Source organism: Ciconia boyciana, chromosome 1, assembly GCF_034638445.1.
Source record: "Ciconia boyciana chromosome 1, ASM3463844v1, whole genome shotgun sequence".
NCBI lineage: Eukaryota > Metazoa > Chordata > Aves > Ciconiiformes > Ciconiidae > Ciconia > Ciconia boyciana.
Genome location: NC_132934.1, coordinates 154,647,887 through 154,670,468, shown reverse-complemented (window position 1 = coordinate 154,670,468; position 22,582 = coordinate 154,647,887). Strand labels below are relative to the sequence as shown.

Here is a 22,582-nt window from a genome sequence, read left to right as displayed (position 1 = left end):
AGATAAAATCCCCATTATGCTCATCTGGATACAAAAGCAACCCGCTCAGGCCTGGTAAACGGACATGAAAAGCATCTGGTTTCACTTCTTAGCTATTTCTGACAATGATTCAATGCAGCGGGGATTCTCCATAAGGCGGCTACCTCCAGTCCTACCCTGACCACCTGGAAATTAAAGTTTGCACAACACACCCTGTGGAGAATAGGAAAGAATCGAGATATCTATGGATACAGAACTAGCTACAGCAGAAATCTACAACCAAACCAAAATCTTGTTTTCATCGTGTTTGTCCTGACTGCTAGCAGGTGAGGCCATTTTCACCGCCACGTGGTTAAACTCGGGGCCCTCAATAAGAACGTTCAGGCTGTCAGAGGCACTGGACACCTGCAGCTCTTGCAACTCCAGTAAAACCCACAAACTTCTCCTGGGAGAAGGGGAAGAGCCTAGGTACCATTATTATTTTTTTCTTTTGCAAAGGTGCCTAAATATTGGCTTACTTAACGTTAGGCAGACAACTTAAAATAGTTTGATTGTGGTTTCCTAATAAAGTACAGGTAACATCTGCATTTGAAATACTATTCCTCTTCAAGAGTTTCAGCACTTAGAATGATTTCATTAAAGAATCACAAAATACAGGGATTTTCATAACTTTGGCTTGGCGCTCTTCCCAGAGTACAAGTAGTCTAAAAATAAAGTCCTTAGAAGAAGATTTATCCCCAGTGCAGGGATTTTTTTCCTCTAATGGGGATTGCTCCTCCAATTCTGAGTCTGCTAAAATTCTGAAGTCTGTTACCAGAATAAATTGTTTCTGAAGCTGATTCATTTGGCCTAAATAATTCACACTATCATCCTCCAGCAAAATTCTTTGACTTAATGAACATAATCTATCAGCTCCTAGAGAACCTCAGTGTACAAATTGCCCTTGGAATTAAGTTCTTTTTCCTTTTTTTTTTTAAAAAAAAAAAAAAGAAAAACTGACTCCTCTTTAGTTAGTTAGTTTCAAAGAATATTTCCCCTACAGTTTCAATTCCAAGCTTGAAAAGTCAGATTCACTGGTTTTCAACAGAAGGCTCCACCTGGCAGTAACTAGTGCATCTCAGTGGAAGCGCAGAGAATTCCCCAGCACTTCAGGAGCAAAGCACACCCTGGAGGACGCACCAGCCTCTGGACAATTGCTATTGATTTATAACAGGCTCTGCACTGGGAACTGAAACTAGAATTCAATATTCACCCCGTACAGTACAAATATATATAAAAAAGAAAGCCCAAGTAATTCCCAGAGCATAGCACAGGCTTAACTCTGCATCTCTCACTCAGGGAAGCAGCTCAAAGAGTTCACCAAGACATCTTGCACAAAGTACTGTTCAGCAAGAAGAGAGACTGCAGATTTGAACCTGACTTTCTATTGACTTCAGTTCTTTGGAACTGTCTCCACTTTTCTACAGAGCTGAGGGGTGAGTGACTTGGTCTTTATGTAGTCCATAGATGTCACAGACCTCCTTGTCTCTACCCACCAGCAACCTCATTGACCATGCCTGACCAGAGTAGACCAAAGCATCTGACTCACTTGGTCTTCAGCATGAGTCTTGTTTCTCATACCCGTCACTAGGCATAATTTTACTGGTGGATAAAAAAAGGCTTCCCAGGAGAATTTAAACAGTTACAGGTATGTGAATTGCAACACGGAATGTCTAGTGGTTGGTTGCTGCAGCAAAGCGTCTGCCTGCAAGGCTTCCCCCACATTTCAAACCATACAAAACATCCCAGCTCAGACATTTCTCTGCAGGATCACAACTTTGTAAGCTTTGTTGGTTCATCAGTTCATGTATCTTAGCATTCTCGCCACTCTTATTTTCCAGTAGTAGAGATATCTTTTTCTTATCGTGATTAAAAGCCTTTCACCGTATTTACAAACACAGGCTATTTGATTCTGCCTGCTACTGGAAACTTTTTTTGAAGCCCACAAGCAACTGGTGCTGAGAGACACTGGAAAACAAGACTGGTTTATTCTCTTCTCAATGTTTTTAAAACGCTACAATCAGTTATCTGCCCACCTGCCACCTTCACTACCTGCCTTCAGATACTGCAGGCTCTGGTTCTAAGACAGCAGGAATTTCTGGTTTTAGGAGGACTACATAAACACATATAGAAAAGATCAAATATTTTCATGCTCTTCCCGCAGGACTGTTACAAAACAGTCCTGCACGACTGTTACAGCCAAAATACAATTAAAAAAAGAAAGCCTATCACAGAGTACCCTCAAATTTTGAGGAACCTCAAATGAAAGGGAATGAGATTCTACAGGAAACACTCTTCTTTCCACATTTTTAATTACGAGTAAACACTGTACATGGGCAATGCATATACTCTTATTATTTGGAGATTTCCCCAGATGAAATTCAGGAATATTTCACTGTAACTGCTTTATTAATAAAGGCATTCATTCTACAGTTTCAAGATTCACTCTCATTTATGTTTCTTCACTTAGTGAGGACAGGAACTTGGTCACTGTAGTAGAGCATCTGTTTTCATACCATACAAATGCCAAACCTAAAAAACCAAACCCTTATATTTGTACAGGGCTCTCAGGTGATTAATATTTTACTTACCAGAATGCAAAAAGTAATTCCCCCATTGCTCACATTGATGATACACCTCGCACTGTGCAATTTCATTTTCATGATGAGGAAATGCAAGATCTATTCCACCGGTATGGATGTCCAGCTGCTTTCCAAACACTGCACTGTAACAATATTTTCCTGATCGGTAAGTAGAACACTACCAAAGCTTTTCGTAAAAGAAATGCAGGAAAAAAATAGGATGAAACATCATAAATTTAAGTGTACAATTTAATGATTGCAGTTTTAAAACAAGACTTTACACAGATCTTGGATACCAAAACTGCAGCAGAACTTGTATGGACAGGACCCGTATCTGCCCGCAATTAGTTCTTAGTAGGAGCAATTATTTTTCTAACTTAGATTAAAGAATGGCAAGCAGGACATCTCTTTTCCTTGTTCTGCTAGTTTCAGTATCAGACAGCCTGCCTTCATCTGCAAACCTAACATCTTGGAAGTGAGGAACATTTCTGTAAATTTGGTATTACTATTCTTTATCTTGTACCTTTTCTGTAAGAATTCAGGCAATACTGTATGCACTCACAATAGAAAATGCTTAGTCCTATTTTGTTATGTCAGAAGAAAGTGTCAGTGCCTCTGATCTCCCAAGGCCATTCCTCTCATCCCAACAGCACGGCTGCATCTGTGCTGGTCATCCACAGGCTTGCATGGCACAGGCCTCTCTGCAAATACAGGTGGCTGGAAGTGAGGTATTCATGAGGCAACAGGACAGACCTAGACGCTTTCTGGTTAAACACCAGGACTCAGGTCTTCTGCACTCTGCCCACCGCTCCAGCAAGTCCCTGCTAGGTCACGCTGGGCAAGTTAATAACTTCATTTTGCCCATCTGTTAAACAAAGATAACACTTACCTACTCACCAGGAGGTAAATCAACGCTAACTGCCCAGAAACCAGGGACACTCAAGCTGGGGAAGATGCAAGGTCTACACAAGTAGAAAATAAAAGGCAAGCCCCACACAGGCGTGCACATGTGTGTACACACAGACACACACAGTCTTTCCATATGTCACGTTAACAAGTTGCTCCTGGTAGCTGGCTAGATATTAATACTTTTGTCCCTTTTTGGGACAAAACACCCTGCTAACACCCTGCAGAAGCAGTTGGGGCACAGGAAGAAAAGAAAATGAGGAGAAGAGAGGAGGGAAGCCAGACCAGCTGTTGCCATTTCCCAAGCTCGTGCCCCTCTGCTTCCTCCTGCCTGCTCCAAAATCAGCTTAAGCACAGATCTTCACAGGAGTGGCCCTGGCTCATGGCTTCCCTTGTGCCATCTACAGGGGAGCACTGGCCACTTGCTGTTTTCTCCAACAAAACCATTAAGAGCTGGGGCGTGGGGAGAGTCGGATCTGCAAAACGCTCAGGGGCGGGAGGAGCGGCCCGTCTCACGGCAAGGGAAACTCCAGGGAGGAAATCAGACCTAAGTCACAGCAGGTTCCCTCCTCCAGGGCTGCATTAGAGACCAACACCCTTCTCATTCACTTTCCCCAGGCACACTTCAAAGACTTTTCAAAATTAGTTTACCTAACTTACTTACAGTGCTTTGAGATCTTTGGCAAAACAGACGGGTAAGTAGGTATTGCTTAAAACGGGCCTTTGACAGCTGACTGGGACAGCAAAACGTTCTAGGTAACTTAGCAAAATAAGCTCTCCGTTTTTCACAGTCCAAGATTACTACACTTACGCTATGCATGGGTCAACTCTTATTTACATGGCAGGAGCCTCATCCAGCCACAGTAAAGTAAGTTTTTACAGAGAGAAATGCAGACTATAAACAGCACTGCATTAGCAGATAGGCCATTTTGTAATTGGCATTTCTTACCTGTGCACTTCTGTCACAGGTTGCACTTCAAATACAGCATGTTTTTGTGCACTTCAGTTGCTTTAAGAAGTGTTTCACAGTGCTGAAGCTATTTACAGACAGAAAATCACCCTTATAAATGGTTTTCACAATGAGGTAGTAATGACTAACAACCCCAGGTGCACCAGCAAAGCATATGAAAGGCAAACTTAAAGGACCTGTTCTGTCTACTTTCAGCCTGGGTTGAAAACTTAAGTTAAACAGGGCCAGATCTAAATAATTTGTTATTAGCTTCCAAAAAAAGATCTGAGACTAATACAAAATTAAGTACCACTATCAATCTTCCAGGAGAGAAGATTTAAAGTCTCTTTTTTAAAATACAAATTAATAGGTCATAAGTTAATACAGTGCAGGACAAAGTACTACCATCCCTGTGGAGAATATAAAACTCCAAATGAAGAGCAAATTAATTTAAACCAACTACAAGCAAAATGCTGCTAGGCACAATTCACATCGTGCCCACAGAATATACTGCCACAGAGAAATCAGGATATTTAATACTGTGGCCGACTTTTAAAGAAAGCTGAATAACACTTAGACGATTAGCACAAGCATCTGCAACTGCTGTTAAGATAAGGCCAGCAAGATCTCATACGCTTGCTGGAGTCAGGATGGAATCCCATACCCTGTCCTCCTGAGACAGCACTACATGCTGGACTAGGTCCGATGGACACTGCAAGAAGTGGAAGGGAGGCAAATGAAAGAGGTACCGTAACTTTCACTAAAACTTTGGTTACTTGGTTCAAGTGAAAAGACTTGTTAATCAACTGTGTGATTCTGCACAGTGTATTTTAAATACCCATGTCTGTCTCAAGAGAAGGTGCCAAAACATGGCAAGACAGCTATGCCATTAGGGTGGAGCAGAGTTTGTTTCGGCCACACGTGACATCCCAAATTGCACAAAGTATTCACATTAAAACTGGTTACTTCTACTGATCAGAAAAAACACTTTCAATACTGCTGCTACCATTGTACTGTGACTGAAAACAGAAACTAGCACTAGATTTAAAATCCACGAAATCTGACCTTGATATTGTGGAGCACTCAATGTGCCATCCAGGTCTTCCTTTTCCCCATGGAGAAGTCCAAGATAGCTCTTGAGGTTTGGCAGCCTTCCACAGGGCAAAATCTTTACCATGTCGTTTATCAGTATCAACTGCCAAGAATAAGTGATTTGTTAATGGGATATGTCTCAAAGAAAATAAAAGGGCAAATGAAAGCAAGTAGAAATGTGTGTTTAGTGAACTACTCGGATGTTAATCTCTTTCGCTCAACTTCTTTTCCCTCCCTTCCCCTTTATACAGGGCTTCCAGTTTCTCAGTCAAGCATTTGAAAAAAAATAATATGTTGAATTAGATTTCTGCAGGCTAAAAAGATGGATTCAAGATTCTTTAATACATCCTATGCTTTTAGTCCTTTTGGCCTTCTCTAGTTCTACATCATTCATTTAGTTACTTATCAGCCAGTTTCCCAGGACAAACAGATTGCACTGCAGCAGAAAAGGTAACAAAAACAACCCAAACCAAAACCCACAAACAACAACAAAGACGACCCACAATTTTTTCTCTGGGACACAAATAGTTTCTGGTTCAGATTCTGTAAAACCAAAAAGAGAGATGAGAATCAAAACTACTCTTGGACAGTAGCAACCTTCCAGTACCATTTTCACCAATGGCTTCTCTACAAAGGTCTCCTCCCCAGCTATATCTGTTGCTTCCTTCACTACGCAGACAAGGATGTAGTCCTTTTTGCCACAGTACTGCAGAGGATGGTTCGTCTCTGCTGGCTCCTAACCCCCGGCTGGATATACACCGCTCCCTGGCAGGAGCTACAGAACAGGGTTCTGGAGTCCGTATTTTTTTGCTGACAAATACATGACCTCGCATTTGACTGATGCAGAACAATATACCTATTTGGCTTGAAGGGATCCAGCTTGGCAAGCAACTCGCACTGTTTTAAGTTCCCTTATTTAACACCACTCATCTGTTTTATCAGCAGTTGACGCTAGATTTACTTCTTTCCTTTACTTATTTCAGATCGCTAACAAAACCAGAGTGTATCACTGGGTCTGAACCAATCCCTGGAGCATTCCAGTATCAACACATTTTAATGATGATTCACAGCTATTTTTGGAGATCTATTAGATGGTCATTTTTCTTGAGCCACTCCACTTGTACTTTAATGATATTATGCAGAGTCAGTTTTTATTCAGAACGTCATGCAATATTAAGGGAAGCACATTACAAAAATCCATTACACCTGCCTCATCATTCAAAATTGATAAGAAATAAGGGGACAGAAATATAACCCTAGTTTTATCCACTGCATCTTCATCTTGGCTCTTTCACTAGTTTGCCAAGCTCTGGGTGACCAGTATCTGTTGACTCCATCCCTCTTTTGCCCTTGTTTGAGTATACTGCTACAAAAAAGCACTCTTCACCACCTCGGTTATAAGCAAAACAACAGACAAAATCTTTAGAAATAACAGTAAATTTAGTTTTAAGTGACTTGAGGGGAAATGGGGTAAAACACAGAATCAGTCACAGTTGAGGCTGGAAAGCACCTCTGGAGATCATCTAGTCCAACCCCCTGCTTGGAGCAGGCTCAGCTACAGCAGGCTGCCCAGGACAGTGTCCAGCTGGGTTTTGAATATCTCCAAGGATGGAGACTCCACAGCCTCTCTGGGCAACATGTTCTTGTGTTAACCATCCTCAGAGTAAAAAAGGTTTTTATTAGGTTTAAATGGAATTTCTCGTGTTTCAGGTTGTGCCCATTGCCTCTTGTCCTGTCATCAAGCACCACTGAGAAGAGCCTGGCTCCATCTTCTTTACTTCCTCCATCAGGTATTTGTACCCATGGGTAAGATGCCCCGAGCATTCTCTTCTCCAGGCTGAGCAGTCCCAGCCTTTCCTCATATGAAAGATGTTCCATCCTCATCATATTTGCGGTCCTTTGCTGGGCTCTCTCCAGTATGCCCATCTCTCTCTTGTACTGGGGAGCCCAGGACTGGACCCAGCACTCCAGGCACGTCTCACCTCACACGGAGAGAGGAAGGATCACCTCCCTTGACCTGCTGGCAATGCTCTTCCTAATGCAGCCCAGGAGGCTGTTGGCTGCCTTTGCAGTCAGTAACTGCCTCTAAATAACTGTCAACAAAACGCATTCCCTCTGTAAGTTGTAATGCTGAAACAACTCCAGAGAAGAGCTGTGAGAAGCTTCTGGCTGCGATTCACCTGAGCATCAGCCTGCCAGGCATTTTCAGTAATTGCAAACAGATTTTTTTTTCAGTGAAGAAATATTGAACTTCAGCGTGCAAAGGATACAGGAGACCTGCATCAAATTCTCCAATGCAAAGACCTGATCGGACCCAACTTACGGAAACTACAGAGCGGCTCAGCAATCCTGCTTAGCAGCTGGACAACTGCAGCAAAAAACACCCAGCCAAGGCTATAGGCATGCTCTAGCACAACCTATCAAGAGATTGCTCACCCTCACGCAAACAGGCTGCTTAGCAGTAGTCCAGGGGTAAGTAATGAAAGAAACAAATTCATCTGGTTAGCACGCATCAGAAGGGTGCAACTGCCCAGACAATAACATGGTAGATGACGTTTCCCTGCATTTACTGTTGACTATCTCACTGCTGGCTAGTGCAACTGCCGAGACCACCACCTCACTATAAAGTTTGTATGCACCACTCCCAAGTACTTAAATAAAATTAAGAATCTTAATTGTTCTAGGGTACCAGAACAAAAGTATAAAGGGAACCAAGTATGAAAAGAGATCACCAGGTTTCCTCTTGCACTGGCAACAGTGATTGCCTCAATAAATAATTTTTAAAAACCTGATGTCTTAATTAACCAAAAAGCTGGTTACACACAACAGGTTAGAAAACTGTTTCGGACTATTGAACAAAGGTTTATGCATAGATATATCACTAGTTCAGACAATGCATTGATACAAACAAGTTGGCGCCATGAACATACCTGCTTCATCTTGGGTATCAGGATAAACAGTAGTTAATACTCCGTATCTTCTTCCCCAAGACTTAACATCAAAATAAACATTACCTAACAGAAAAGAAATATTTAGTTTTATAGCAAAGATGGGGCTTCACATTCATGATGAAGAGGGAACATTTCCCCGAAAGCAAAACAAAACACCCTTCAACTTCCATTTGAAATTCTGATTTATAAACTCAGAAATACTGCGAAAGTAGTAGCACGTTTCCATGTCACCAGCTTTTCAGTAGCCTCACTGCATGTGCTCATTTGGCACATAGGATAACTTTGTATTCTGGAGGGGTCCTCAGGTTCTTCCCTGCCCATGCACAATCAACAATCCCCTCTCCGACTGAAACATCGCTTACTGCTACTCCAGTTATAATGCACTCGAATGCTTCTCCTACCACCAGCTCTGCTAAAAAAAGATCCACACATTGTGCTTTGCAGGCACATCTTTTACAGCATCTCCTGTTTAGAGCTAAGAGGTTCCCCCAACTCTCTTGTAGAAGCCAGGCCAGGACTTCCCCACAGGAGCTCAGATAGCAGTTCATTACAGTGAACAATTACATTAAGTAATGAGCTACATTTAACTTCAAAATTGAGTAACAGTTGTTTGTGGTGACATGAGTGGGCAGAACAAGTTGCTCACACTGTGTCTATTAATCAACAGAAGGAAAGCCTGGCCCAGGGTATCTCATCTGATCCCAAAACAGGATTACTAAGAGCACTGATTTCCTGTACACGTGCTGAACAGGGAGTTGCCTTGCTATAAGTCTTACCTTGTGAGGTTGCGTAAGCTTGTCCATTAGCAATTATTGTTTTTATAAAGGAAATTATCTGAGGAATATTGTCAGTCACTCTCATATATACCGTAGGAGGAAGGACCTTAAACAAAGAAAGAGTAACATCTCATTAGCCTGTATGAAACACACTGCTGACAAGTCCCTTCACTCTAAGAAACAAATTTTAAAGAACCTTCTCCTCAATTTTATCTTTCAAAAAAAATGTTGCAAGTATCATTAAAAGGTCATAAGCAGCATTTAAGATAATACACACACACACAAAAAAAAAATCGAGGGATGGCAAAAAAAATCCACTAATTTTTCCCAGTGGCTTACTCCCTGCTTCTGTCAAGTATTCTGGACAAGAAGCAGACACCTGAAGTTGATGAAAGAATATCTGATGTTTCATATGCTTTAGATCAGGCTACTTCTGCATTATAGTAAATATGTATTATCTGTGAACCAAGGGTCTATTGCACGGGGTGAAAAACTCTGTGTTCCTAAAGAAATTTAACTTGTTCATTCCAAATCTAGAGTTTGCTTCTCCCCTCATTTCCTTACTCAAAAGGTGTGCAATATCTTCCCAGAAGAATGAAAAAGTAAATCAGTACTCAGTTTCCGAGCAACACTGTCACACAAGCAATCAATTTATTTTTTCAGATCAAACTGTCAAAATCAGATTCCTTATCAAAATAATTGCTTTAAAATACTCTTAAATTTAGAAGCTCAATTATCTGTACCTTTAAGGCAGCCATATCTTGTTTAAAGTCTTCTTCATAAATACGAGCAAGAGCTACTGGCGATATATTCATCTGAAAAAGAGAGAAGCAGATTAGTAAATCATAAATCAAAGTAATAATATAAAATATTGCAATCTTTTATCAGACAGTTAATAGCTAATTGGAAGACTTAACAAGCCCCCAGGGTAAAGAGTCAGAAAGGCTTATTAATCCAGCATTCATGGGGAAGAGATGTAAGTTATAAATAACTTAAAAGTAGTATTTCATTTATGCTTCTGAATAGCCAAAATATTAATACATATATTTTAAGAGAAAGCAACCAAAGATTAAAATAACAAACTCCTTCCCTGCCTCATTATTTTCCTCTTGAGAGGGTCTTCCATTTCCTGTGACAAGATACAGTACAGTACACAGGACTTCATTCAAATTATTGGCAGGGGACACCAATACCACCTACATGTCAGAAAGACAGATAGAGACTTGCAGGATGAGACAGGATATTAATTTTCAGTGATTAAGAAAAATAAGCTATTTCAGCTGATCATGATTACTCATAGATCTCAGTACAATCAGGGGAAATGAACTGAAAAGTCAGTCCCATGCTTGCCAAGTGCGGCACTTCTCAGGCACCTTCTTCACATTTCTCATTCACGGGGTGACGGACAGGAACAGGGATCCTTGCAGAAGTAACGAGAAAGCGCAACCCGAAAGGAAAGAGACAACTTGCACATGACAACATACTTGTTCTCAAATACTCAGAAGAGGCCAGGGCTTGAAAGGTGCATGACAGCAAAACCTGCCCTAGCAAGCAAAAGCATCAAATGCGAGCTTTTACATCTTCTCTAAAGAGAACCTACTGGGGAGAAGACAACATACTGTCAGTCTCTCTAGCTTGCAGATAATTGAATCATTAACAAAATAAATCTGGTTTCATCACTTCCATTTCATTCCTGGAGCATCTTTAAGGGGTCTGATTTTCGGAACGCAAGTAGGAACCACTATCTGAACAAGCTCCAGGACAAGGCAGGAGTTCTGGTGAAGACAGACCAGACGCTCATCCAGCAATGAAAACGAGGAAGATGCTCAGCACTGAGAAACGAAGGCATGTTTCTGCCTACAGACCAGAGAGAGTGCTCTTCCAGACCCCAGCGATGGGACTCATCTCCCTAAGACAGTTCAGCTGCTTCTTCGATCAACAGAGAGACAAAGGTGCCGCTATGAGGAAGATGGGGAAATTCCTCCTGTCCAGATGGATGTTCAAAACACAAAGAGACTTATCTCTCTCTCAAAGGACCACTGAGGGCATCCAGCACACTCATCGTAGACTAGATGCCAAACTTTCAGGTTTTCTCTAAATGAATCCCACCAAAGGATGGAGAACGAGCTTAGGCATGTTGATCCTACCACTGTAATGCTTCAGGTACAGAGGTCCCAACAACAAAATCAGGCTACTGAGGTAGAAGCCTTGGCCATCCAAACAAAATGTGCAGAGCAGAGCAGGCACTTCAAAAAGTCACCAAAAAAAGCCATGAAAAGATTACTTTATAGAACCAAAGAATGCAGTAAATGAACACAAATACTTTTAAAACATCATGTTGTTTACCCCTCCTCAAACATAAAATCTCCATAATGTTCTGACAATAAGGAAAAATTTTGAAATGCACACATATAGATTTAAAATGCCTGGTTTGTTTTGGGTTTTTTGTTTTGTTTGGGGTTTTTTTGTTTTGTTTTTTTTTTTTAAATGGCCTACTGCCTTAGAAAACTGCAAGTAAATGGACTGAGGGAACACACCTGTATTTCTACAGGAGCAGTGTGCTAGTATTCGTTTGAATGCAGCGCCCTGTATTTAACTGCAATAGTAACTGTTTACTTAAAGATTAAATAAAAGTGACAGCTGTCAAATTCTCTGACACCAAGAAACTAGCTTAAAGCTTGCAACTGCAATTTGATTCAACACATTCATTTATGATCCAGAAGACATGAGTTACGGATTCTAAAAACAAAACAAAAAATTCAAAAAGCAGAATAAAATGCAGAACATTCTTAGCATTTCAGAGTCCAAAAAGCATTTTAAAAAAAAAAAAAAGATAATTGGAATAGTCATTTACCAAGCTCAGCTGGTAAAAAAGGTCTGATTAAAATCCAACTGAGAGCCACTTATAGCCCCAGTCTTATCAAGATTTACCGCTATACTCAATGTCAACTTTCACGTGGTGATGAACTTGGACAAGACTCAAAAAGCTTTCCAAGATGCTGACGTTGCAGCTGGATGGTGCTCGGCACCTTTCAGGAACCACCCTCACCCTTGCACGTGGTAATGCTATATATACTACCTTTAACCATCGGCGGCACACAACGCTTCTCCAGAAGACAGCCAGAAGCCTACTGGCTGGTAAGGTTTGTGTTTGTTTTTGGGATAAGATACTCTCCAACTGTGCTGAGGATTATCCCGGGCTTTTTGTTCCCCACCGGCCTCCCAGGCAGGGGGCGAGGGCAGGAGGCCCCCGGCTGTGGGTGCTGTAATGCAGCCCTTCCTGCCTCTCCCCCTCATACAACTCTGCACCCATTGACCTCCACGCAGCTCTCGACACCCAGCCCTCTGGACTCCCAGCCCCATTACAGCCATGCTAGGGGACCAGAAATCTCGAGATTTATTATCTACTAATTAAAACAAACAAAACTCAACAAAAAAAACCCAAACCCAGTTTAATTTTTCTATGTAAGTAGCTGTAGAAAATACTAAAAGTTTGGTTCAAAGACTGCAGCAAACACCTACCTCATTGGCTCTTTTTATTATCTTGTCATCTATGTCTGTGATCCCCATCACCATGATAACTTCAATTCCAAAAAACCTAGTCATTATCCTTCGAATTATATCAAACCTAACATAGGAGCTGGAAAAGAAAAAACATGAGCTTTTAAACATGCAGCAGTAAGAATAAACTTAAAAATAACCAACAGCACTAACAGCCACAGGGACAATCTAAATACCCCAACACTTGCAATGAAAAGGTCTTCAGTGCATAAAGTGCTTTTCCAAAACCAGTTACCACCTGCACAGAAGTCAAGCAAATTTCCCTTGAACTGGCCTACCCTCTTCTGGCATTAGTGACACATTACATCAAATTTTCTGAGTGTTTTCTTTTGTTGCATCTCTTTATTCAAGCACCAAAGTGCGTCGGAAGCTACATGTGAGCCAGGAGACTCTCTCAAAGCGAGCAGTACGAAATAAGACACACAGATCAGAAATTCTTGAAATCCATCCTTCGGGCTTTGTATATTCTAACAGGTTTTCAAAAGCCACAGAGCAGAAGAACAGGGAGAAATAAAACAGGGATCAAATGAACTTTGCTTAGGGTTGAGTAACAACTACAGCTACCAGCCACCAATAAACTATTTCATTCACACACCACCACAGGTCTTTTCTGATAGCAAAGAGCAGCCGCTCTGTGGGTTATTTTCTTTTATTTACACTTGAGAATAAATTATCAAAATTATTCAGGCTCTTTGTCACAAAACAGAGTATTTAATGCTGATAGACTGATGTACCTACAAGCTGTATAGAGCTGTGGCAGCCTTCTGCCACTCACAGACTCTCCACTTGTAATTCTCAAAACACGCTTTGACTGAGTAAAACCCAATTATTAGGTGAGATATTAGAAGGTGACTAGAGGCTTTGCGCTGGCTTTGGAGAAAACAGAGCCCGAAAGGAGACTCACAGACCTACAGGTTCCCATTTCACCCGCAGCACCGCACGAACTGCAACTCCCATGGCTGTCAGAGCAAAGAAGTGTAAGCAAATAGCGGAAACAATTTGCATCCTTAGCTGCAGGGACCAGGTGGCATTAAGGTTCAGATTTATGGATGTGTAATATCTTGATGAAGAAAAATACCTTTTGTTGTTTTTGTTTGCTCTATGCCCACATTGAAAAAGGCTTTTTGAAAGCCTTGCTGCCAGGGAGACAGTTTTTAATGAATACCAGCTCACTGGGGGTAAGGTTCATCTAATGTGGTGACACAATGCCATAAGAATATTAAATTGGTCTTTGGACCCTGTTCAGAGGAACAATGCCAGCATCAAAAGCTTGATATTAGATTTAACAGCCCTGCAGTCATAGTTCCCAGAGCAGACACAAATTTCGCACTGTTCCCTTTCCTCTGATCTTCCAACTGAATTGATGGAAGAAACACTGCAAGAGCCAGAGCAGATGTGCTGGTTTTGGCTGGGATAGAGTTAATTTTCTTCAGAGTAGCTACTATGGGGCTATGGTTTTGATTTGTGCTGAAAACAGTGTTGATAATACAGGGATGTTTTAGTTGCTGCTGAGTAGTGCTTATACTAAGTCAAGGACTTTTCAGCTTCCCCTGCTCCACCAGGTGCACAAGAAGCTGGGAGGGGGCACAGCTGGGACAGCTGACCCCAACTGGCCAAAGGGACATCCCATACCATATGGAGTCATGCTCAGTATATAAAGCTGGGGGAAGAAGGAGGAGATGTTCAGAGTGATGGCATTTGTCTTCCCAAGTAACTGTTACGTGTGATAGAGTCCTGCTTTCCTGGAGATGGCTGAACACCTGCCTGCCCATGGGAAGCAGTGAATGAATTCCTTGCTTTGCTTTGCTTGCGTGCGCGGCTTTTGCTTTCCCTATTAAACTGTCTTTATCTGCACCCACAAGTTTTCTCTTTTACCCTTCTGACTCTCTCCCCATCTCACCGGGGGGGAGTGAGCGAGCGGCTGGGTGGGGCTGAGCTGCCAGCTGGGGTTAAACCACAACAAGATCTCCTGACACCTCAGAAAGCAGGGTACTTACCATTTCAGGACTGAAAAGAAAAAAAACCAGATAGTCAAAATCAGGAGAGAGGCTGAGCAGGCACAAGGGACTGAATGAAATCTCCTCTTGTGCTTGGTTTTACTCTTTTCCAAGCATTCAGCCAGGAACCTGGATGCCAACCAGGCTGCAGCTCATACCAGCATGATCAAGCCCAGTCTCAGAACTGAGGGAAAAGATGGCATTGTCTGCCCGTCTGATTTTTTTCTTTTTATACAATGAGGTTTTATAGATTGAGGCATACAGAGCACCTGTTTTGAAGACTGGAAAGCACAACATACTACAGAAAGTTGGATTATTTGGAGAAATCAGAAATCCTTGTGGAAGGGAAAGAGGAGGGGGGAAAAATAATAATGCCATTATTTTCAAATTCTTCTCAAGGAACTCAAGCTCATTTCTATTATTTCTTTCTGCATTACTGCCTGCCGCATTTGTTGTGCTTGCCACAAGTCAAATGTAAGAAGGAGGGAAAAAAGGAATTCTAGTGATAAGATAACATGTTGCAAGAGTATAACAAAATGATGGTATTTCACAAGAGCGGCACAGTAGCAACAGCCATCACTCCATTTGACTTCATGCTCTTCCCCAGGACATCTCCTGGCCTGTAGACCCCCATCAGCAGCATGCATTTCAGCTGTGCCTACCAAAGCTCTACAGCTGGACCTAGCCACTGGGAAAAAATATACAATTTTTTAGAAAAAAATATAAAATCAGGAGTGCTCCACCATCCCGAACAAATCAGCTGGGCAACAGGATGTCAACACTGACACGAGAGACCACAGACACTGGGAAGGAACAGCCAACTCCTCATGTGCTGGAGGGTTTAACTGAGCAGAAAAGAGAGAGGAAGGTCTTCAGCACAGGCATCTTGCCACACAACAGCACTACAGGAACAACACGTGAAGGCGCTAAAGAGGCAGCAGAAAGAGTGTAACACAGCTACTTATCTGCGTGATACACCGCTCCAAAGGCAATATTCGGCCCTAACTGTTATTTCGTAAATCAGCAAGTGAAGAGGTCAAAGCCAGGTGGCACAGATGTACGGCAAACCTCCACATCAGGAAAGCTTGAAATTGTTAGTTTGGACATAGGATAGGAAGAGATGGGTAAGAGAACAGGCAGAGCGAGCAAGGCCTTCCTACCCCCTCCTTTCATCAAAAGAGCCAGACGGCAGGAGAACAAGGAGAACCACTGACAAAAACAGACATTCAAAAGCCACAGTGAGCTGCAAGATCAAAAGGTGAAATTCTCCACCTTGATAAATGCTGTGCTCTAGATCCACTATACCCCTCAGGACGGGAGCACTTCTGCAATTCCCTTCCCTCCTACACCACATCAGGGAAGACAGGTCCTGCCGTACCAGAGAACCTCAACGGAGTGATGAAGGAAAGAAATTTATTAGCATCTTTTCATACAGTTGCTCTCAAGTGATGATTTTAAATTGTAATTATTTCAAGGTAAACTGTAACATAGCCTGTATTACAATAACTGTAGACTTAAATACACAAATTGCTACGACTTTTTTTTTAAATATTAAAGTTCCCCTAAAGGTACTAAGTACAAACAAAATAATTCAAGATACCATTTTCTTGATTTTTAGATCACCAGGAAAAAGCTAGGTTAGTTTTCTGCTAAGACTGGACAAAAGCAAGGAGGAAAAAGACACCACCACATACACACAACAGTATAGCAGCAGTTAAGGAGAGGTTGCCAACAGTATTGTTACATAATTGGTATTTTAAAACTTCCCTTTTAGAGAAAGAAGGAGCAGCTGTGCAGTAGTGCGATAGCTCAACATCGAGCAAAATTCAACACAAGTTTCTGAATGACGTTGAGACGGGACCAGAAGCTGTGAAATGCCCTACATTAAAAGGGAATTACTCAAATACACAGCGTCTGATCTTCATACAGATGGCAATCTGAGAAACCCCTGCTCTTCCAAGGAGCCCAATGCATCTTGTTCTTTTAAGAATCAGGAGAAAGGAGCCCAAGAGCAGCTGAGCTGCTGCAACTCCCCTCAGCCTCACAGGAACCCGCAGGCACCCTACCCTGCATGTCTTCTCATCAGGTGCATTTTAAAACAACTGGCAGCAACCTTCTCTGGTGTATTTAAAGTATTTTTTGAAGGTTACTTATAATGAAGCCGGTTTATTATTGTAATTATCTGAATGACGTACGGAGAAAATGCTGTGTTGTTTTCTTTTGGTTTTTTTTAAACACAGTAAGCCATTGAACTGTTACTATGCAAAAAGACCTCTAAGCTACCTGGGCTTTCCGACATTTAAGAACTGATACTTTTATCTGTTAACCTTAAAAGCATCTTTTTAATAGTCAACCCTGAATGGCTTTGCCTTGGTGCTGACAGTGTCCAAACTCAATTCGAGGCACAACTATCACCTCACACGGACAAGAGGCTCTGCTCCAGGATCCCAACTCCTCTGCACAAGAGGTCACGTTACGCCCATACGATTTGAAATAACTCACCCTGCCTAGCAAAAAAGTGCGCGTTCTTAATACTTTTCACGCCACAATCGTCTCTGTCTGGACGAGCTGCACCAACAGCCCCTTTCGTGCTTCCTGAGGTGGGGGGGGGGGACGGACCCAAACAGGATTTTGCCCTTTGCATGGAACAGGAGGCCCAGTGCCGGCGCCCCCGCAGCGGCTCCCAGCGGCGCCTGTCACCAGACACGGGGTCTGTCACCCGGACACACGCTGCCCGCTACCGCCGTTCCCACCCGCGCCGTGCCCACGCAGGACGGGACATCGCCCCCCCGCGACTCACCAGGCGTGCCCGAGGTGTGCCCGGTCGTACACCGTCGGCCCGCAGCTGTACCTGCGGAGAGGGGAGGCAAACCGCACCCGTCACCCCCGGCACGGCCGCCGGGCGCGGCCCCGCGGCCCGGCCCTCCCAGCAGCCCCGCACCCGCCCGCCACGCCGCAAGGGGCTACCAGGTCGCCACTCCTTCCGCGGCCAGTACGAGCGGCTCCTTGCTCCGGCTCCGGCTGTTGTAAGCCACGATCCCGCTGTCCCGCCCCGCCGGCGGCACCCACTCCCGCCGCCGCGCCGCGCTGCAACACCGCCGCGCCGCCGCCTTCCCCCCGCCGGGGCCGGGGCCGGGGCCGGGGCCGGGGCCGCACCGCCGGGCCGCCGCCGCCGCCGCTCCGCGCAGCATGGCCACAGCCCCCGGCCGGGGCCGGGCGGGGAGCCGGCGGCTCCGCCTCTCCGCGGGGAGGGGGCGAGGGGAGCGGGCACAACCCGCCGCGCCTGTCGCCACGACAGCCGCGCCGCCTGTGCCGGGAAACAGCAGGCGAGCGGGGTAGCCACAGCCGGAGCGGCAGGAAGAGGAGGGGCCTGCGGGCAGGGGGCGCGGCCGGGCCGGGCCACCGCCTCTTGCCGGGCCGCGGGGCGGCCTCTGCGGTCGTTGTCTGCGCGGCGGCCCGGCCTGGCCCGGGTGTTCCTCGGAGCGGCCCCGCGGTGAGTGCGGCGGGCAGGGGTGCGGCTGGGGCGCCTCGGGGTGCGAGGCCGGGGCGCCTGGGGGTGCGAGGCCGGGGCTGCCGGCCCCGGCTTGGGTCGGGCGGTGCCCCGCTTCAGCTCGACCGAAATAGCGCGCAGCCAGCCTTGTGCTTCAGTGTAACTGCAGCAGCGCGCGGTTTCTTCTTAACGAGGTTTTTAGTGGGCGCGTTTGTAGGAAATATGTGGTAATTTAACAAAATTATCTCTGCTGTGTCAAGTCAATTTGGTCAAACGGGGGTGAATCTATTTTACGGTGCCTTGCAGGTCGGGGGAACGGCAAGCAGCCTGTTAGCCCCTGAAAGAAAAACGCGATGTTGCCAAGCTGGACTTAATAAATCAGAGTCTCAAAAAACACTTCTGCACCCCCCTTACACCCACGTACCTCTGTAAAGTCCTACCCGACCTGGATATTTTCAAAAAGGACGTGGACTGCTGCTAGGTGCTCAGTGAGGTACCCTGTGCGTTAGCCAGCTGATGGATTGCCAAGGTCGGCTTCCTTTCCAGTGTCAGGACAAGCAAAGGATGTGTGTTTTCTGATTACGCTTCTCTCGTCTCGTTGTGGATTTTTTTCTTTCTTTCAGAGCATGCCAAGGAAATGGAGCTTACCTGGCTGCAGTGCCTTGATCCACTTAGGACATTGAGCTACTTAATTAGAGTGAGTAACAGTGTAATGGAACAGACATAAGGGTGCCAAAAGTATTTTTTAACTAGCGTCTTGTTTCCAAAAGTAACTATGAGCAGGTACCAAGGAAACAAGTGAGAACTCTACAAGCATATATAATCTTTTCCCTGCTACTCTCCCAGCTTCCAACCAGATGACCTCCTCAGCTGAACACTTTGGTGTTGGTGTGTCTGTCCCCCCCCATTTTTTTTACCCTCCCTCAATAGATTGTTCTACTATTAAATTCCCCGGCCTCTGTGAACCCACACCAACTCCAGCCTTTGGCAAGGAGTACCGCAGGTCTACTGCTGTTTTTAGGAAGCGTCCTCTTGGCACGTGTTGAAGTTGAGGCCTATTAGCGCCAGTTGCAGCCACCCTTGCTCTTGTATGAGAAGAGTGAACCATCGGCTCCAGCGCACGCTGTCTGCCCTGCTCCCAACTGTCTTTCTCTATAGAAGCCTCTAAGCAGGCTGTTCAGAGCAGAGCCTTTTCAGGTCTCCCCGACCACTGTGTTACTCAACTGCTAAAGCTCTTCTTGGCCTCTGGGAGGAAGGTAATACGCACCCTTTCTCGACTGGACACTGCAGGGAATAGGTATGCCCGTGGTGAACTGCCTCACAGAAGTCCTTGTATTGTCTCCTCTTCTATCTGCCAGGGACAGGTTTGATAGATTTTTCTCATATGTAATATGATAATTTAAAATAATTGCTTTTACATAATAATAGACTGTGGTGTACATCGTGCTTCATTTTAGAGAGTATCAGATATAAAGCCCTAACAGTGACAATGTTTCCTTTTTTTTCTTAATATGCACTTTCCACAATATTTTTCATTTACCAATCTTAACTTTTTGATCAAGTAAGAAAGCTATTTCATGGGCTTGCTAATTTGAGACTAGCTAGGATGCAACTGAAGATACCGTCCAATAACCTTTGTAAATATTTGCTTTATATGTTTCTCGGGAAGCTTCACAAGCCAATTATTTCAGTTTCCATAGTGAGCCGGTTTTGATGTCTTTGCCATTCAACACACATCCTGTTAAGAGTTGTCATTAACTCTCGTCTTCTTTGTTCCGTAAGGTGCCAAGCACTTTGACAGAGTCCAAATCAATACTAAGTAACAATGGATGTTTTTTAGCCTTAATTCCAGGTTTAGCTATCATGGATGAAACTGCCAACGGATCAGAAGAATGCAGGAGCTTTTTCTTTCCCCAGTGGTTTCAGAAGGCTTGGTGTCTGTGCTATCCACAGACTGGCTTCCAGCATTTAGTCCAGAAACCTCTATGTCCTGCTATAAAATATTATTTTCTGAGGGCAGGAAAGGCCACAATTATTAAATGCCTGAAATAAACAGTTAGCATCATTCATGCTTGAGATTTGTTTTAATGCAGTAGAATAAATTCAGTGGAACGGTGGGAAGTATTCTACAAGCCCTGAAGTACCAAAAGAATGTAATTTAAAAGGAAAAGCAATACTAATCCTCATGGATTTTAACCATAGATTATGTATTTTAAAAATATTAACATTCTCAGAAACAACTGGTCTATCGCTGTAAGCACACCTCTACTTACGCCACTTGTAACTACCTCCCCTCCTGATACCCTTATTCCTGGCCTGGGACATGTGGAATGAGACCATACTCATCTACCACCAGAGAGGCAGAATAGTGGCAAAGGATGTTCTGTCTCCATCAGGAGACTCATCTCTGCTTCCACTTGGAGTAGAAGATGCCTGTAGAGGTTGCCAGGGTACATCCCATCAATACCAGGCCTGGGCCTGCTGTACTCCTGTTACTTCTGTATTTTCTGCTGAATAGCTAGTAGGAGATGTGGTCTCCAGAGCAGTACATCTCTTAGTCACAGTCCCACTGAGGTGTGTCTATCTGAGCTTCAGGTAAACTTGTTTCAAGGGGACACCGTGTATTTAATATTGTCAGGTCATCTTCTCACATTCTTCTTAGGAGCTGTTATGGCTAAAACTTCCTTTTTTTTAAATAAAAACTGAAACTCTAAGGTAAAGAGGTAGCTCCTGAACACCTTAGAATGGGTTTATATATTTTGTGTCCCTTTATCTGCCTATGCAAGAAGACAAGTTTCCCTTCTGGGCTTGATAGAAAAGGAAAATCTGGTAGAAGCACAGCTGTGTGTTCTCTCCACCAGCAGCTCTGCAAAACTTCTGGGGTGGGCAGGGAGGCTCTTTGGGAGTTCTGGCTCACCTGGCTCCTCATGTATTTTCTAGTTTCCAGTCCCAGGTATTAAGACCAGGACTACCTACAAGATTTGTCCCCAAGAGGTAAGATCAGTGGGCAAACCCCAGAGCATGTTTTGTATTGTAAGTAAATAAAAATTAAGCTAAAAATTAATTTTTCCTTTCTATTTATTGTTAAGAGATACATGCTTTGTAAGGTTTTACAGTTTTCCCCCTATTGCTAAAGGTGCTGCATTTTTCTTCTAAAAAATTAAACTACACCATCTTAGAATTGTTGACAGAGGAGAAAGGCTGCATTTGTTGTGTTATCAATAACATGTTTCCAGTATCTGTGGCCCTTCTTGTCAGATTCTAGTTCAGGAACCTGGCAAGGAAGCTGAACCTGAGAAAATAAGGGGGGGAAAGGTTGTAAAGGCAAACTACAAACCAAAAGCAAAGATGAGCTAAATCCACTGCAGTGGACTGAATTTCTCTTAGCGCTTTGTAGTAGCCTGAATAACAGACACATTTTGACTTGCCTTTTATAGTGTTTTTATTTTTACAAAACCTAGGTGCATATCAGTTTGTCTAAGAATCTCATTTAATTTTTAAAAGGAGAATAAAAATTGTTTCAAGTTTATTACAGATGCTTGACTCAGAAATATTGTAAATGTTGAGTGGCCATTCCCCCAAATATTCACAAAGTAAAGAGTTATGTTTTTTATAAAAGAGAAATCATCTTGAGATACCTATTCTAAAAGAGTGATTCTGGGGAAATGAAATAAAACTGAAACAGAAATTTCACTGGTGGACTTAAAGAACAAAATAAACTTTCCTGCTCTTATCAAAAGCCTAGTAGGCTGGACCCGGAGTTTTTAACACTGTCTACTATTGTTCAGACAACCTACCCGTCAACTGCTCTAACAAATGCTGCCTGTTTTTCATCAGAAGTGTTTGGGTCCTGCGCCACAGTTTACAGAAACAAGCCTGAGGGTTGGTTTGCATTTGGCCAGGGGTCGGGTTGGTGTCTTTGTCAGCAGATTCCAACTGTTGAGGTGCATCTCTCTTGAACTCATTGTGGGAGTGTGGAGCCTGTGGAATAAGCTCCCTGTGATCTGTGCTGACTCCACGCTGGCACAACTCAGATGTGCTTCTGCCTTGGCCTTGTACTGCAACACACGATTCCTAGTTCCAGTCAGAATTTTTCGCTCACCTTTAATGCCAGTGCTGTTTAAGCTCACTAGGTGCAGCAGGTGCAAGAAAGAGATGGCAGCAGCCAGAAAACAGATGTGAAAAGAGGCAGTGAGTGCAACAGTCCCAGGGCAAGCAGAGGAAGAGATGAGGAGCTGTATCCAGTGAAATACCCATTTT

The 22,582-nt window shown here is 43.7% G+C and overlaps 1 protein-coding gene across 5 annotated transcripts in view; it reads right to left on the bottom strand.

The window, feature by feature from the left end:
• Nucleotides 1-18,170, bottom strand: part of CARS2 (cysteinyl-tRNA synthetase 2, mitochondrial) — a 39,780-nt gene extending 21,610 nt beyond the window's left edge. For 2 of the 5 annotated variants that reach the window (XM_072849876.1, XM_072849875.1), the window contains exons 1-8: nt 17,800-18,170; nt 17,633-17,683; nt 12,797-12,914; nt 10,018-10,089; nt 9,275-9,380; nt 8,478-8,561; nt 5,521-5,650; nt 2,610-2,743 (exon numbers count right to left, since the gene is read on the bottom strand). In XM_072849876.1, the coding sequence (XP_072705977.1) occupies nt 2,610-2,743; nt 5,521-5,650; nt 8,478-8,561; nt 9,275-9,380; nt 10,018-10,089; nt 12,797-12,914; nt 17,633-17,683; nt 17,800-18,023 (919 nt within the window). In that variant the 5' untranslated portion in view covers nt 18,024-18,170. Of the gene's footprint in view, nt 1-2,609; nt 2,744-5,520; nt 5,651-8,477; nt 8,562-9,274; nt 9,381-10,017; nt 10,090-10,758; nt 11,544-12,796; nt 12,915-17,632; nt 17,684-17,799 lie in introns of those variants that run through there. The other 3 variants (XM_072849877.1, XM_072849878.1, XM_072849879.1) reach the window with 3 other exon arrangements.
• Between the last annotated feature and the right edge of the window lie 4,412 nt (nt 18,171-22,582).